The 18,119-nt window shown below is 40.4% G+C and overlaps 2 protein-coding genes across 2 annotated transcripts; one reads left to right on the top strand and one right to left on the bottom strand.

Moving 5' to 3' along the window:
- Window positions 1-923: 923 nt before the first annotated feature.
- LOC140360542 (trafficking regulator of GLUT4 1-like) lies at window positions 924-4,558 on the top strand. Its single transcript, XM_072445786.1, has 3 exons — window positions 924-1,676; window positions 1,955-2,081; window positions 2,171-4,558. The coding sequence occupies exons 1-3, from the start codon at window positions 1,275-1,277 to the stop codon at window positions 2,194-2,196; spliced, it is 555 nt and encodes a 184-aa protein (XP_072301887.1). The 5' UTR covers window positions 924-1,274; the 3' UTR covers window positions 2,197-4,558.
- Window positions 4,559-18,001, bottom strand: LOC140360540 (Golgi SNAP receptor complex member 1-like). Its single transcript, XM_072445784.1, has 9 exons — window positions 17,922-18,001; window positions 16,624-16,753; window positions 15,251-15,326; window positions 15,075-15,176; window positions 14,910-15,001; window positions 11,992-12,066; window positions 6,478-6,507; window positions 6,146-6,228; window positions 4,559-4,885 (listed from the first exon to the last, which is right to left on the bottom strand). The coding sequence occupies exons 1-9, from the start codon at window positions 17,965-17,967 to the stop codon at window positions 4,761-4,763; spliced, it is 759 nt and encodes a 252-aa protein (XP_072301885.1). The 5' UTR covers window positions 17,968-18,001; the 3' UTR covers window positions 4,559-4,760.
- Window positions 18,002-18,119: the final 118 nt, after the last annotated feature.

The following is an 18,119-nucleotide window of genomic DNA, read 5'->3' as shown; positions in this document are numbered from 1 at the left end:
AGGCAGAAAATGGCCACTAATAAACTCGCATTCTCTACACTATGAGCGAGTTTAAAACATGTCGACAGTAAAAAGATCTGATTCATTCAGTTATTTGAACATAATTAGATCTAAAGAAAAGAGAAACTGCATATATTATACAGAATATTAGTCAGTGACATACAAATACATGTAATAATATGAATAAACAAATAGATTTTTTTCAGACAAAAAAGGACATTTCATTCACATGAGGATCTAGATCCAATTGCAAACTGCAGGTCAAAGGTCAACGATGTCACTTGACTTCATAATGTAAAGGAAGTAGCCCCTTCTTCTTATGTCTGACTTTGTAAAGTTTGAAAAAGTTGTCCAAGAAATAAAGGAAAGGCATTAGAAAAAGTGGGTGACATGAAACACACAACAGCATGGTGTGATTAATAATGTGTGGTAGTGTTTAAACTCTGTCCCATGTGTTTGTGGGCTTGTTTTGAACAGTCCACACAGACTAATAACCTCTGAACCGTTTGATTTACCATATCCCCTTCTATAGAGATAAAACACATTCAAGGTTCATTCCACAACATCTAACACAAACACTCCCTCTGCCATTGCCTCATGCCAGTCATTTTACACGTGTGGTTCTTAAAACCACCAGAAGATGGCAGCACCACTACAACTGTAACGAGGCAGAGTCAAAACACGGTGTGGAGACTCTTCAAAATGAATCATGATGACACAAATATGAGTTTAAACTGGCCTGAATACGCGCATAATTGGTCAAGTTGAAAACCCCATTATACATGTTTAGCCTTTATGTTTAGAGTCATAATGAGGGAGTTTCTGCTGATATAAACGCAGTGGCGCGTCCCTGGGTCCGCCGCGCGCGCCTCCTGAGTCTGTGGTCCAGTGGAAGAGTGAAGTGACCCGCCCTCCCCTCTTTGTAGATGCTCATCCAGGCGAAGCCGCCGCGCGTAAATGGAAAGCTTTTACGCACCGCGCGCTCACCCCAAAAGCGCTTTAAACGTGTGGGAATTTCTGCAGCGTCACACGAGCTGCGTGGAGCCGAGTCCAGACACTGTGATGAGGGGAAGAGAGGAGTGCGCTTCTTCTTCACACTACAGAGGAGCCAAAGACTGCATCCATTCATGAGGATTTAGATGGAGTTGAATTAAACTGTTTTTGGGATATTTTGGACTGATTTGGTCTTTCTTAAGCTGATGATCCTGATGGGAAACAACTAAAAGCAGAGTTTGTTTATCCCAGAAGTGCCTCACGCCCACAGCACTTCAGTGATGGCCATCAACACTGACGCCACTTTTGAGAAGAGCGCCCTGGGGGAGCGCGAGCCATCCAACCCCACCGAATTCCAGGACACCGAGAAGTTACTGAGCACCGGGACCGCGGAGCCCACGGGAGAGAGCAACCTCAAAGAATCAGACTCGTTATCGCTCAACATCCGCGGCAGCGTGCGCTCCCTGGACGCGGACCAGAACGGTTACCGATCACCGCTGAAGTCCGGGTCAGTCGGGCAGCTGGCGGCCCCACCCAAGTCCATATCCCGCCTGAGCCTCGGGCATCTTCCCTCCCCGGTGCCTCCCGGGTCTCAGCCGCCCAGCTACTTGTGGCTGGCCGTGGTGTCCTGCTTCTGCCCGGGACTTCCGTTCAACTTCTGCGCGCTGTGGTACGCCAGTGTGGTGAGTGCACCTCATTATTACTCTGATGGTTTAAATATGAGCCCAACATTATATTAAAACTGTAACATTACTGCACCCGAGCAACGGCTTTAATGTGGCAGGAGAAGATACTGAGGTCATCTTTTAGAATAAATATACCAAGTTATGGATTCAAGTTGGAATTCCACTTTTTGTGGAATGACATTTGGTTAAAACATTGAACTGTAATAAGAGCTGTTTTCACAAGTGAACCTCTGTTGTGAGAGCATCAAAGGTTTAACACTGTCCTGTGTCTTCAGTCCAAGTCGGTGCTGAACACTGGGGACGTCGCAGGCGCGCGGAAGTACGGGCGCCGGGCGAGGCTCCTGAGCTGCCTGGCCATCGTGCTGGGTGTGGCCGTCATCATCTTCATCGCGGTCGGCTTAGGTACTTAGAGCAATGAGCAGAATGTATTACACTGAGGCTCAAATACTGCTGAAGTCACGATCTGAAGTGCTGTGTCTGTTTTTCCACAGAGTATCAACATAAAACACCCAAATAATCACTTAATTTGTTCAGAAGACAGAGGCGCGAGCGGAGACATGTTGTTTTTGAAGAAGCACAAAAGACTTCCGTTCGTCATGTGGACACCTGTCTATTAATGTCCCTCAAACCTCATGTGGACACCTGTCTATTAATGTCCCTCAAACCTCATGTGGACACCTGTCTATTAATGTCCCTCAAACCTCATGTGGACACCTGTCTATTACTGTCCCTCAAACCTCATGTGGACACCTGTCTATTACTGTCCCTCAAACCTCATGTGGACACCTGTCTATTTGTCCCTGAAAACCTCATGTGGACACCTGTCTATTAATGTCCCTCAAACCTCATGTGGACACCTGTCTATTAATGTCCCTCAAACCTAATGTGGACACCTGTCTATTTGTCCCTGAAAACCTCATGTGGACACCTGTCTATTAATGTCCCTGAAAACCTCATGTGGACACCTGTCTATTAATGTCCCTCAAACCTCATGTGGACACCTGTCTATTTGTCCCTGAAAACCTCATGTGGACACCTGTCTATTACTGTCCCTGAAAACCTCCTGTGGACTCCTATGTCCCTCAAACCTGGGGCAGGTCGAGTACCGTGTGCCATTTACTTGTAATAATTGGAGGCGACTGGTCCATTGATAAAAAGACAAAGCAAGAATAAAACCTCCTCCTGTCAGACGTAAACGACAAAAACAAAAGAAAGGAATTAAACAATAGGAATTTTACCCAAAAAATGACTGCGCAGAGTCAAACTCTTGGCTTCCTCCAAAGACCTGCATGTGATTGTGTTCAGAAATGTGCTCTAAACTAACTCTAAATGTTAATAACTAAAGGATGAGAGTGACAGCTTTTATATCTGTGTCAAACTAACCGATCATTGACCGAGCCACACATGATCCCCCTTCAGGACGGAGTCAGTACTGCACCACTGTGGGAGCAACTCAACCATGTTTTCAGTTTTAAGGTGCACTGCGTAACCTTTCTGGTGAGGTGTCCCACACCCGTTCGTCTCCATGGAGACTCTATGGTAGGGCTATTCAACATATGGCCCCGGGCCAAATCAGGCCCTCAAAGTGATTTAATCTGGCCCACAACCCATTGTCCAGGTTGTTTACTGGTTTAATTCTGGATTAACACTCATTTAGACCTGGTTTGGTCTTAGTTTAGCCCTGGTTTAATTCTGCTTTAGACCTCTTTTGATTCTGGGCTAGTCCTGGCTCAGACTTGGTTGGTCCTAGTCTAGTCCTAGTTTAATTCTGGATGGGCAATTTTGCAAAGAAATATTGGTAAAGCATTTTGTATGTCATTTCTCACAAAAATCTAATCTATCCATTATTGATACAGTGTTGGTGATATTTTGTGTGACCCAGAATGTTAGAATAGAGGCACGTTGTGCACCTCCGGCCCAGAGGCCTTGGCCCACCGAAAAATCTGGCCCTCTGGAAACCTTAGTTGAAAAGCCCTGCTTTATGGCTTTACAGAAGCATTCCATTTTGTAACAATGCAAAAGCAGAGCTACAGAAGCAAAACAAATACTCAAGTAAAAGTGTAAATAGCACATGAGTATTAAGTAAAAGTATGTCACACAGACTTTGAGACCTGTTAACGCGTAAAACCAGGTGATTTTGGTAAATAGTTGTGCTGATCTTTGGTCAACAAGAGTGAATTCAAATCCATTTCTTATATTTTGAATTGTATCTTGTTTTTCTTTTGCTCAAAGCTTGGGCTTGAAATAAAAACCTTACGCAGTATGTCATTTGAACAACCTAAAAATAACTATACGGAGAGTCACAGGCCAAAAGGACAGATACCTGCTCTCAAATGTCAGGAAGTAAAAAGTATCCAATGTAAGTCAAAACTTGAGGTATCTGCAAAAGTACAGCACTTTTACATTAGTACTTCTAGTTCACTTCCCACAAATTGATTTCATTACCGTGGTTATTTTTTTGCTCAAACATACATTACAAAAACACGCATTCTAACTGCGAGCGCCTCTCCACAGACCTGACCCGTAGCTCGACCTGGCGGCGCCGCTCGCTCGTCAGATTCGCTTAAAGCCGCACTGTGGAGAATAACACCTCAGCGGACGCTCCACCAGAACAGCTGCGCGGTGCACCTTCCAACCACGATGGGCGGTGCTGAACCCTCCTGGCGTTTGGTTTGCGGCCCTCGTCTCGCTTCCTCTCGTCTCCATAGCGACTGTAGTGACTGGACTGAGCCTTGTGTCTGAATATTCTGCTATTTAAACGAATGGGGCTGTTTACTGTATGCTCTGGTCTTGGCACTCCATTTCATGTTTCTACATTTGTACTGAGCGACTGTGCCATAGGTTTTGCATGTTGGAAATAAAGTCCTGAATGAGCATGACCCCGTTAACGTGTTTTATTAGCAAAAAAAAAATGCCATGTGTACACACGAGAAGCAATATATATATAAAATGTCAATGTCTTGCAACACAAAACATAAAACAAACCCTCACTCTCTAAATTGAGACTTTTTCTTCTCCGATTATTGCGACACGAGCACGAGCGCTGTTGAGTTAAAACGGTGTGGGGCAGAAACGGTGGCATTAGTGGAAGGTGTAGAGCAACAAGAGGATGGCACAGACGCCGATCACCGTGCCCAGAATGAGAGAGTCCCTCCTTTTTCGCAGGTTTATTTTTTGGATGAGGCCGTTGATGGCGGGGAAACGGTCTGAGGACAGAGTCAAGGGACAGAACTGAGAGCGAAGTCAGTGAGTGCAGGTGAGAGTGGAACATTCCTTCACTGAGAGTGCAAAAGCAAAGGTTAGTGTTAAAGGGGCAATATATATATCGATATTTAGATAATATTGTGAAGGTTATATGATCGTTTGTAGTGAAAAATGTGACTAAAAGAACTGATTCAAAGAGTAAATGAAAGGGACACGTTGTAAACTTTCAAAAAAAGGGATAAACGTATTATTTGAGCAGTTTTGTGATTCATTTGACGGACAACTAATACGTTATAAAAGATATTTGAACACATTGACATAACACTGTCTGTCTATTGTAATCGCGATACTAAAAAAAACGTTGAGATAATATTTTTGTCAATTCAGTATCGCCCATCCCTAGTTATAGTATGTTCCACTGTATTGTTGTGTATAGGCATAATAAAGTACTACAATTGCATGGTTTGAGTGAGACTTCACACTTTCATCACACTTCTAGCTGTAAAACGGTGTTGTTTCATCTCTGGTTCATTGGAGTAATGAAGCCTGCGTAAATTCAGCCTGGAAGACCTAACTCCACCCATCTACGTCAAGGCCACCATGGAAGGACCCCTCTCCCCAGCGCCATCATCGCACTCAAGCGGGCGCCCGCCTGTCCGTCTGTGAGAGTCAGATCCCTCACTTCACCATGGACTCTCCCAGGTTTCTGCGCTCATCCCAAAGAGGTTATGCAGTTTTTCCTGGCCAAAGAAGGAGGGTGAAAGGTCAGGGGGCGTCTGTACCATGGCCCCTACACCTGCTCCTCATCCCCAATTAACGCTCTCAGTGACTCCTCCCCGCTCCCAATCAGCGCCAGGCGGTCACATTTAAGCCCTCAGGCAGATGGCTCGGCCGCTCAAACCGTACTGCGACCCACCACCTCCCCAGCTCCTCCTCTGCATTCCCCTCATCCTCTACCTCCTCTTAACATCTACCACTACCAGTCTCCAGGCTCCGGGGGGAGACATCTAATACAAATAGATCATGGAGTGCCCATGATTGCAACGTCTTCCGCCGGGGTCTGAGCGCCAAATAACTCGCGAATAAAGCTTGCTAAACAGTCCATTCTCGTGGTCTCTTTGTCTCTCCAGGGTGAATTATCATTATAGAACACTAAGAGTTTAAGCCCTGAGCGTGTACAGCGTGTAATGCATGTACTACGTGTACTGCGTGTACTGCGTGTGATCACCTGTGATACATTCAAACGGCCCATTAAAGGATACTGGCCAAAGTGGTCACTCTGGTCTGAATGCTCTTGAGCACGCCGCGCTGAAATGTCATGTTCTCTTTGGTTGCCATGGCAATGCTGAGGCAAAAAAATCACCATAAGAAGATGTTACTTTAGCCGAAAGTAAAACAATACAAAAACACACACTTGATACATTAGAAAACAGAACTATTGCAAACTAATTCTACAACATGTTGAAAGAGAGCGAAGGACTGGAGCTCTTAGGCCTCCATACATTGTAAATGGTAGAGATTGTACAGAGATGATGCAGAGTATAGGTTGTTACAGAGAGACAGACTGAGAGTGGACAGCCCCATTACAGCTTACCTTATTGCATTGTCAATAAGACGATCAGAGCTGTGAACAGTGGAAAGAACAGGGGAAATTAGATTCAACGCAAATCAAATCCTCACTCAAAATGTCCAGTCTCTTAACGATTACGAGAGAATGGAACATGTGCAATGGTGAGAATGCACCGGATGGAATACTTCAGTGACCGTTTACATGTATAATATATGACATTATTTCTATAACACATAACCACTGTGTAAAATAATACAGCATTTGTGTGAAGACTAGAGTTATGAGCGGTCAGGTGTAATGCGTAATCACATCTCAGAGACAGAGAGGGCGTCACTGAGATCTACATTTAGCAGAGGCTTTAGTAGAAAAACAAAATAAAAAAAAAAAAAAGACAAATATGAGCTTTATATTCTGCTGGAAAATACTTTTCTGATTGGCAGCTGTATCGCTAATCACACCCACATTAATTCATTTGTGCCCAGTGGCTGTGGCTGGAGGGATTGTGGAGGAAGTAAATTGTTTAAACATCCAAAGCACAGATTTCAGGTGGAGCTTCAGCTTTCCATGCTCCTTGAACCTGCCTTTTCTCCTATGTTCAAGATTATTTCTCTGCGTCATCACATTATTGCAGATAAAGTCATTATTTATGGACACCAATGGTTTGCCTTTTTTGCATGAATGATAAAAATATATTTACTGATAATACTGTACCCGTCTCTTTTAGACTGTCCATAATTGGCGTCTAAATACTTTTTATATGTACTTTTTAAATGCAACATATAGATTTAAGTTCAAATGTAAAGTGTAAACCGTGTTGTTCAGAAAGCAGAATGTTCTGCATTGAATAAAGAACACATGAGTCATAGAAACGTAGGAGGTGGTCAGAGTAAAAATAAAAAGGAGTAAAAATGCTTCTGCTCGAACATAAACCGAATCCAGCTGTAGGAAATGACTTCTGTAAAAAGAATGTAAATGTAATGAATATGGGCCATTATCACATCCAAGTGTGAGACTGAGCATAAGTTACAGAACAGAGGTCCTCAAAGCGTGGTTCTATTTCAGACCTGGTCAAGTCCTGTTTTAGACCAAGTTTTGAGCTGCTGGTGCTGAGAAGAGCAATGAGCGCATACATACATATACACACACACATATATATACACACACGCGCACGCACACACGCGCACACACACGCACGCACGCACACGCACACGCACGCACGCACGCACACACGCACACGCACACGCACACACACACATATATATATATATATACATATATATATATATATATATACATATATACACATATATACATATGCAGTGACTCATGGTTTCTATAGGATATGGAGTGTAGCATGTGTTTGAGTCCTGTAGTGAACACATGGAGGCTGCATCAGCTGCTATTAGCTCTGCACTAAGTGACGCTGTGCGGCTCAAGTGTTCAGGGCTGAGCAGACTCCACTGGAGACCAAAAATCAATACAGAGCTTTATACTTCCTCTGTCTGTGCATCCTCCTCTTCTCTCCTCTGCCGCTGATCACGGCTCCACCCTAGAGGTTCTCCTGTGTGGGAAACTGCACACTGTAATTCTGGCCTTATTCAACCCACTCAGCTCTGGATAGATTAAACCGAGGTGGAAGAGTCGCCAAAATATGAACTCAAGCAGAAATAACGGCCCAAATAATGACTCAAGTAAGAGTAAATCATTAACTGGAGAATCTACTACTGAGTAAAGTAGTAAAGTATTAAAGCAGTGAAGCGTTCAAAACATGATTTATAATTTGTGGTAATGTAATCCGACAAAGAACATTAAAGTCTATGTGATTAGTTTGGTAGGATAGCACCTTTGGTAAATATTTATCATCGTTTGATCCCATTAAATTGAAGTTGAAAAAGAAAAGTTGTGTTGAGTCCTAAAACCAAATCCCTCTGTGATGTCATCAATGTGTGACGTGCCATTGAAAACACAGAGACAATTTACACTTAACTGTTTAAACTGTCTAATGTTTGTAAAATCATAATTATTGTGAAATGTATTTGGATTTGATGTGTATCCTCAGAGATGCCCTGTGTATTTTATGGCTCTTGTTTACAGTATGATTGTTTGGTCATATTTGTCATATTATGTCCAACCAGGAAGAACAAACGGTCAAACTGGGAATGAAAAGGCATAACATATCTAGTAAAATCTGAAATATAATTGTCTTCATTACGTTTTAGTGAAATGTGTAGTCCAACTTGTCATATAGATTTTAAATGCACAGATACTTTAAAATAATAGACGTAAAAACAAACAATCTGATGTGTAAGAGTTGTTCAAATGACACTTTTGACACAATAGAGTTATTCAGTGGGAAGAGTAACATTTACTTAAATATTATTCAAGTAGCAGTAAAAGTACGGTGTTAGAAAAGTACAATATCTTCAACATGTACGTAACTAACTGACTGAGTACTACAACCTCAGAGATGAAAGGATCTGTAAATCAAAGTCAAGTTAAATTCAAAAGATTGCCAAATATAGAACATTTGTGCAATAAGGTGAAGTCAAGTTTAATGCCATTTATTGTCAATATCATCCTTATATTTATGAATGTTTTATAACTTAACAGTAATGAAGTTATTCTTTTCACATTATTTCAATCTGAATTTGTCAACCAATTTACTTAAATCGAAGGCTTAAATGTCATTATTTAAAAGTGAAAAGTGGAATTAACATTTGACAGACGTTTCTTCCAGTGAGAGACACAAAAACACTTTGGAACTAAACTTTTGTCCACATTTATAAAGAGTGTGGTTTCCAAACGGGGATGTGAGACGGACAATATTTCCAGTGCAGAGGTTTTCTTATCAGACGATAGGATGCTTTTGGAATCTAAAATGACCCTGTGCATAATTACGGCCGGTGCCACATTCATCGCAGTCATCTAAAACTATTGTATTACGTCGTTTGTTGCTGTAAATAAAGATCAGCCGTTTCAATAAACAATTCCCAAATGCACTGAAGTCATTTCTTGCCTCCCTCTCTCTCTCTCCTTCATGTGAGAGACTCTGACAATATCAATAAAGTTAATTACATGTCGTGGCCAGCGTGATTCAATACACAGGAAACCACTGAAATGAACGGAAAACATTTATAGTTTTGAGGGGGATAAAAGTGAATAACCCTCTCTCTCAACCTGTCGCTGAGACGTAGCAGCACTGGTCGATATCCTCAATACCACAGATGTTATTGCTTTGCCAGGAATGTCCCGCAGTAGAGCATTAAACGCACGTGGGGGACAACCAGGTCAAGTTACAGGTGACAAGTTCGTAAGAATACCCGTTTTTCAAAGTACTTTTGGAAATAAAAACACCAGAAAAGACAATGATGCATAGCACTGAACCTTAATAACTATGTTTAATGTTTATTTTAAATCCCTGTACCTCTGCTGGAGTGACTTAAATACTGTACAGCAGCTGAAACATCTCATTTCCACCAGGATTAATTATTTATCCATCTATAACTAACACAATGGAGAAAAGTTGCATGATGATAGTTAAATATCTGTACACATTTACAGTGCAGGCCAGGGGTAAAAATAAGAATTGATGTCAAAGAGAATTATGTTTTTGCTACAAACAATTGATGGATTGAACAAACTGGTTAAAAAGAGAAGCCTCTTTGGTTGGTTAGCTTGTCTTTTTTTTAAATTTATGTTTTGTCGTCTGTCGCTTTTGCCATAATAACTCAATCCATACGCCTCCACCGCCCCAGACTCCTCCCACTACAGGCATCATGTCAAGTCCATTAACAAATTAAAAGGAGACGTCGCTCTTCCAGGATATTTGACATGTCACACACTCGGGGCAAAGAGCACACAGTAAAACATGAACCTGCAGATTAATCGAATTGTGTTTTCCCCATTTAAAATCTTTGTTACATTGTGATCTTGTGATTCGGTGCTTCTCAGTGCGTTTAATGAAGCTCTTCTTCTAGGTCAAGATATAATGTGATGCTAACAACAAGTCGACAAAAAAGCTATAATATGTATTCATGAGAACGCCTGCACTCAACTTATTATGTTGTTCTTCTTAAATAATAGTCTAGCAAAGTAGTTCTCAAACTTTTCACACCAAATAAGTACCACTGAACATAATATTTGGCTTTCCGAATACCACCAGATCCACCCCCGGACTTACCCAATTTAAAAGGTCCCATAACATGCAAAATCGACTTTTCAGAGCTTTTAACCTTCTTACATCGCTATTTGTGCTTCATATATGTACCCAGAGTGTTTTTTTGATTGATTCCCGCAGTGTTTAGCTATATTACAGACTATCTCTTTTCCTCGAATCTCCAAACTGACGGGGGGTGTCCACAGGACCGCGTCATAACCACAGGCACGCGTCATCATCCCCCCTCACCCTCCCGTCCCCCCTCCCCTCCCGCCTCCCGCCCCTTCCCCCCGGCTCCGCGCTGCGCTGAGCCGCGCCTCTTGTCTCCCTACAAGCCCATTCCGGAGTTTTTCTGCTTAGATTTATGACGAAACACGGTTCAAAGAGGCCCAAAACCTCATTAATGATATCGCACTCAGAGACTACGTCACGGGTTGGGCGGGGGAGCCAGATCGCTCTTCACAAGGGTGGGGGCGAATAGCAAACCAAGCCGTCTGCATTTCCGGGTTGGTGAGGGGGGTCCAAGGTCTGGGTGATATTTCTTAACTATTATGTTAAGGGTGTTGCACAACCCTTATTATTATCAATTATACACTTAGGATAGACTACGAAACGTGAAAAAAAGCATGTTATGGCACCTTTAAAGGGCAAATGTCATGCATTATTTGCATTGTTCGCCGCCTTTAAACTTGCTCTTCAGTACCTTTAGTTTAGCAACTCAAGTTTTAGAACTAAAAAAAAACAACAACAACAAAATTAGATTTAAATCTCTGCCGTTTCCACCAGACCAACTGAGATTTGGCGCCATCTATTGGCTGCAGAGGGAATTACACACATGCTGGCCTCCCACTTCCTGGTTTAAGCAGTGGTACTGATTGTGATTAGACAGGAGGAATTTGCAGAACAAGTTTGGCAATTATTTATGGACTCATACCATACCATGCTGCTCTGTGATTGGTTCTAGTCCCGCCTGTGGGCCCTAAATGCCACGTGACCGGCCCATTAAAAACTGCTGTGGACTGCAAACGAATCAGCAGGAGCCAAACGAATCAGCAGGAGCCAAGAGAATCAGCAGGAGCCAAGTTTGTGAAGTCACAAAAATCGTGAGCGTTGATCTTGCTGGCAGGACATGATATGTCCTTTAAGACTAAACCAGGTCTAAAATGATTTATGATGGATAAGATAATTGTGCAGCCAAAGGAAGTCAAAAACAAACATATTTGTCTCTAAAAAGATATTCAAACTGAAGAGAGCCATGTACCACAGTATGACAAACCCTGGCCTTGCGTTTATGCCTTTTTAAAAAAAAAAAAGTATTTTCCAAATATTAAACAAATAATAATACCAATTTATGAACTTAGTTTCCAATTCACACAACTCACTTCCTCAGATGTTCGTGCTCCTTCAGGAAAAGCTCGGTGCGTCTGTTGTTGACTGCGGAGCCGCTTTTGTACGACCTGCAGCAAAAGGACAAAACACAGATAAAGAGACTGAGATAGACTTTCAGACGGAAAGAAGATACGGCTCCGAAACTTCTTTAAGAAAGAGTGGGAGATATCAAAGTTAATCATCAGCCGAGCACCGAGCGCTGCACTTTTATATCACTGTATCACACATTACAAGAGGCATTTGATTTTAAAGATACTGACGTTTTCCAGGCTTTTTTTCAGTCTGTCAGGTTATCAAACAGATTATCTAATGTCGGTCAATGCAAGGTTAATCACATTCTTATACAGATTTACTGGAAGAGCTAGTAAAACACAAACTCAATACGTGTTTTTTAATATAATGCTTTGTATTGTGCAATTTTCTAATCTGAAGGACCTTACAAAACATGGATCGAGTAAAGTCCGATGTGATTTACCCTCTGTTCATCACCAGGACTTTTTCATTTATACACCATTTCATCCGTGGAAACTGGATGTTGCTCAAATTGTTTTCAGCCTAATTTTTCAGACACTCATTTTAGCCAACAACTTTAAAAACATAAATCTCAAATATTAATTTCATTTATTTTAACTCTTTATTGGCCAGCATGATTTAAAAAAAAATCCTGTTTGTAAAAAAAATATATATATATATATAAAATATATATATATATATATATATATATATATATATATATATATATATATATATATATATATATATATATATATATATATATATATATATATATATATTTTTTTTTTTTTTTACAAACAGGATTTTTTATATATATATATATATATCATAAATGCATTCCAAATTGCATGAGCTTACAGTTTGTGCTTTCACATATCAAACGGGGACTGGCTAATTGTTTGCGTCACATTGTGGAGCCAGGAGAAGTATTAGCTGACAATATAAGACTGCATCTGATTGCAAATACTGCGGCGGCTATACAATATAATGCACAGATCTCAATAAAACCCTCCATTAACAACTTAAACATGGCGAACGTAGGTCTCGCTGGTTCCTATTAACTGATGACTGCTGATTATGGACTTCCTGCGTTTAAGGCTTTTAAGAGGTCTTAAGCCTCCACGCTCTCCTCCATTTCTTATTTACACCAGCACCGCCCTGTTTGGACCGGGCCCCAATTCATCATGGCTCAACCTTTCACTGATTACATACGAGAGCTGCGATCTACAGTTACTGCCTGATCAGCAGTATTCAGACCTAAATGAAGTATAAATCAGAATAACACAGTGGAAATTCTTCACCGTCATAAATTAAAGTATGTATAAATTCTGTATCTACCTCTGTATCTACCTGCGTTGCATCAATGGAATTTCCCCATGTGGGACAATAAAGGATTATCTTATCTTATCTTATCTTAAATATATAAAAAAACAAGAGAAGTTTTGAGCCATAATTTATGATCATTGTATCCGTTTGTAAACCTGAAAGAGACAAAGCACTGGAAATGTAATTAGTAACGATCAATTTGAAACTTCTGCACGTAGAAATAAAGTGATACTTTTAGCACCTCAACAAAATGGAAGAAAGTTGTTTTTGAATGGAATAAAAGCCGCTTAAAGGTAGAATAAGAGGCGTCAATAATTGGGTTATTTGTAAAAATCTATATTTCATTTAGCAAAAGAGAAAAACATAAACTTCACCGTGTGCCATTTTTGTGATATCATTAGATAGAATGTCAATATTCTATAACCAACTAATTTCTAGCTTCTGTTTCCTGTTAATTATCGCGTTTATTATGTGTTTTCCATTATTGGGAACTCCCTTTGACCTGCTGTAAACAAACTAATCTCAACTTTACTTGTATTTTTTTCTTCTTCTAATTAGTCATAGTCATTATCATCTTGGGTTTCTCCTCTCACATCTAAAACCTGCCCAGAGTGGGTCGGACGTGACGTAATCGCTCTCACCCAGAGCTCGGGCCGAATGAAAGCCTTGTGGTTTGATTTACTGGAGAAGGCACTTAGCGCGCTTTCCCCAGAGAAGGCAGAGATACAGACAGAGAGCGGCAACAGGAGGAGGTGCCCCTCCATAGTCTGAAACATGAGGACCACAATGATCAATGGATGAACCTGAAAGGCACAAGTGAGCCCCCTGCTGGTCATACTAAAAACTATAACACACAAACTCAAGTTCTTTTGAAAACTATGATGTAAGAGATGTGATTTAGGAGCCATGTTCAGAACTCATCTCTTAAATTATTGTCTTTAAGAAATCATTGTTGTAGGAATAATATAAATTATAATATTGAGGACAATCAAATAACAAATGTATTTGTGTTAAATGTACCAAAGAAAACTTTCCTTGATCCATTGTCAATGTTTAGAAATTGACTTTTCAGCACAGAAAGGGCATATCTGAAATAAAATGTAAAATGTCTTGATGATTTGGAAACGTAAGATACTTTTTCATGATACAAATAAAAGTAAAAAAATGACTTATGGTTCCAAATCCTCAAAATATTTTAAATTGCATTTCATATATGCCGTTTTTGTGCTGAAAAGTCTTTCACAAAGAGATTAATTTATTTCTAAACATTGACAGTGGATCGTGGAAGGTTTTCTTTGGCACATTTAACACAAAATGTCAAACAACTTTCTATCTGTTCAGTAAAAAATCAATTTACACAAATTAATTAAAGGAACGTCAGTTAAAAGGAGTTCTTTCATGGTTCTTGTGAAAAGCTCCAGAGATGTCCTGTACTTGTGTGTTGTATAGTAATAATTCTAGTATTCTTTGGGGATTTAATTTTGTGTAAACGATGAACAAATAATGTATGTATACTGTACTATACTTTCTGTCCATTTCATCAAGAGTACAAGTTTGAAAAGGTTCTTACTCAATGTCTCTGTGAACGGAGCCCAGCAGGTCCTCTCTTTCTTTGAGGCTGAAGAAGTTGGTCTTTGTTTTATGAAACTCATTTGAGTAATCCTGAAAGAAGAAAGGCAATCTATAAACTTAATTATTAATACTAAAGGCAATAAAAGTCCCTGCAACTACAAACCTGTAAAATGTCTTTGTGTCGCTGTAAGGTGTGCATCAGCGCTGCATTATGTGCTTTAGTCCCCGCTGCAAACTCTACCATTTTGTTATTTACAGACGTCAGCTGTAAGAAAGACGTGGAGGACAGTTTTATATTTAAAAAAACAAAACAAAGCAATAATGACTCAATCGACCCACTTTTGCCAGAAGCTGCTCAATCTCCGTGGTCATGGCAACCATCAGATTGTCATGAGACGACCCGACGGAATCAGACCTGATCCGACAAAACAAATGAAGACATTGGACATAAGACAATTATATCATATTTTTTAGCATTTACAGCTTACCATTCATTGCTTTAAGTAACACATAATTACCTAAGCAAGTTTCTAGTTTGTGAATTTTGTCTGTGTAATCCCTCATTCGTCCAGGCGTGTTCCATAGTAGAAAAAGCTTCAGTTGTAGTCATCTCGACTCTCATCCAAGAGTCATTGTCAATAAAAGAATTTAGAATTCAACAGAGTGAAGAGAACCAAGAAGCAGGACAAAAGGGAAACTGAACAGAGAAGGAAGGGTGTTTCTATCCCTTATGTGTCTGGCCTGTCGGAAAAACTGCAGAGAATTTTTAGACAACACGAAGTCCCTGTTTATTTTAAACCAGGAAACACTTTAAGACAAAAACTGGTTCATCCTAAGGACAAGTTGCCGACTCAAAAACAGAGCAATGTAGTTTATTCGATCCAATGCAGTGAAGAAAGCTGTAAAGAACGTTACATAGGTGAGACAAAACAGCCTCTACACAAGAGGCTTTATCAGCACAGAAGAAATACAAGTTCAGGACCTCAGAGTGCCGTGCATCTCCACCTTGAAGCCTCTAATCACTCGTTTGAAGACGGTGAGGTGAAGGTTTTAAGCAGGGAGAAAAGATGGTTTGAAAGAGGAGTCAAGGAAGCTATTTTTGTTAAAAAAGAAAGACCTTCTTTAAACAGAAATGGAGGGCTAAGGTTTAATCTTCCTGTTATTTATAATGGGTTACTGAACCCCTGGAAAGGTAGAGGACCAGGACAAGGACATTCGGATGCTAATCAGGTACTGTAAGGTACGGTAAGGGTGGTTGAGCCAGGGTCTCACAGAGACAAAGAGGATTCTAATAGCCCATTAAGATTCTGAATAGGCTACCTCGGTAGATACAAGGGGGTAGTTTCTGTTGAAACAAACAACTCTTTCTACTTCAGGAAGGCTCCGCCCAATGGGTGGGTCTTACCACAGAACAGTATTAATATTGGAGTTCTCGATCTAAATTCTTTTATTGACAATGACTCTTGGATGAGAGTCGAAACGTCTAATTTTTCAAACTGAGTCCAGATGACTACAACTGAAGCTTTTTCTACTATTTGTGAATTTTGTTTGCAGACAATGGCAATAAAACTTTTCTGATGTGAGTTTTGTTTTTTTAAAGAACACAATATGAAGGTAGTGTTTATTAAAGACATAACACCCTAAACATTTCATTTGAGTACTATAATATACTTTTTTAAATAACAACGGTCAGTAATAATTGACTGCCCGACCTGGAGTCCCTCGCTCTTTGGTTGATGCCCAGGCCATTGTTGCCGCTGCAGTAACTTGTGCAGAGTTTGGAGAAAGAAACCAACTTCAGGTCCAACTCGTTTTCCAGCTGACGCGCCTGCTTCCGTAAATCTGGAGAACCAACAAAAGGATTTATTGAAATTGGGGCTGAACAATTTTGTATTGCGTATATTAAAGGTTGAATGTACGATTTTTTTGGCCCAAATCTGAGTCTTATTTCCTCATGGCGTGGACTGCCGTTTGTATTGCGTATATTAAAGGTTGAATGTACGATTTTTTTGGCCCAAATCTGAGTCTTATTTCCTCATGGCGTGGACTGCCGATTAGTCCTGCCACGTATCAATCATAAAACGCACCTACCGCTCACCTGCAGCCGCGTGTGGCTCGTCCCCCGAGAGCAGCACAGTTCCGCGTGTCTAAGCGCATTGATCTATCATAATATAGTTCCCTCAGTGTACGGGGCAAAATGAAGACGGGGAAGGACAGTTCGAGCTGACTCAGAAGAGACTGAAATCTACAGGAGACGAGAGACGCGATGTGATCCGTTGCGCTAATAAACAAACGCACGTGTGTGTTGTATCAGTCCGCCGGAGTTCTCAAAACGCCGAAAAATCGTCCATTGCGCCTTTAATTGAAAAACTACAAATCATTTTTAAATGTTAAATCTTTTTTAAAAAGGTAAAACAGCAACACGTTGTTTTTATAACTTTACAATATCAGTCTAGATTAATTTTGATTAGAAGCCGTATTATCTATACTCATTGTTCATTGATAAATCTATATTATATCTATAATACTTTTTAAAAAATCTAATATTTTCTCAAAACATGAAGTAACTATCACACATTACATCTCTCCACAATAATTGTGGAGAGATGTAATGTGTGATGCAAACTGTTTTAAGAGAAACAGAGTTAACTTATTTGTTTACTTTGCTTATACAAATTCTGCTTTTCTGTAGCTAGGCTTCTTTATCAACTGAATAGCTTTGATTTCTTGCAGAGACGTAGCAACCATCTTAGAGAAGTCTTTACATAACTAACACCGGAAATAAAGTGCCATCTAAACCCAATAGGTTTTTAACTTTGTAACTTTCATCCACCAAACAAGCAAACAGGTTGCGACGCTTTCATTTAACTCTGAAGCTAAAAGTAAACTAGGGCGTAAGTATGATGTTACATAATTTTCCCTTGACATTAAGTCATGTTTTGACCCGTAAATAACCCATAAACAATAAAAATCTTAATTTAAACTCGATAATATAATAGATCCATGGTACCTTCCCAGTAGCCGCTGCTGCTTGACGCCATGTTTGTTGTTGACATGTCATCCTCTGCCGTAAGGAGGACTCTGCTGTCGCAATTATATTTGCAACACGTTCCAACTACGACCTCGTGTGGCGATCTACTGTAAGCGCATGTTTTTGGAGCCATCAGAGAAACAGAAACCGGCCACGAAACCTGCTTGAATAATGTGG

This window comes from Eucyclogobius newberryi, unplaced genomic scaffold (genome assembly GCF_026437365.1).
Source record: "Eucyclogobius newberryi isolate DKJ021-1_F unplaced genomic scaffold, fEucNew1.0.hap1 SCAF_15, whole genome shotgun sequence".
In the NCBI taxonomy this organism is placed as follows: Eukaryota; Metazoa; Chordata; class Actinopteri; order Gobiiformes; family Gobiidae; genus Eucyclogobius; species Eucyclogobius newberryi.
The sequence above is the reverse complement of the archived record's forward strand: the minus strand, read 5'-3'. Positions and strand labels throughout refer to the sequence as shown.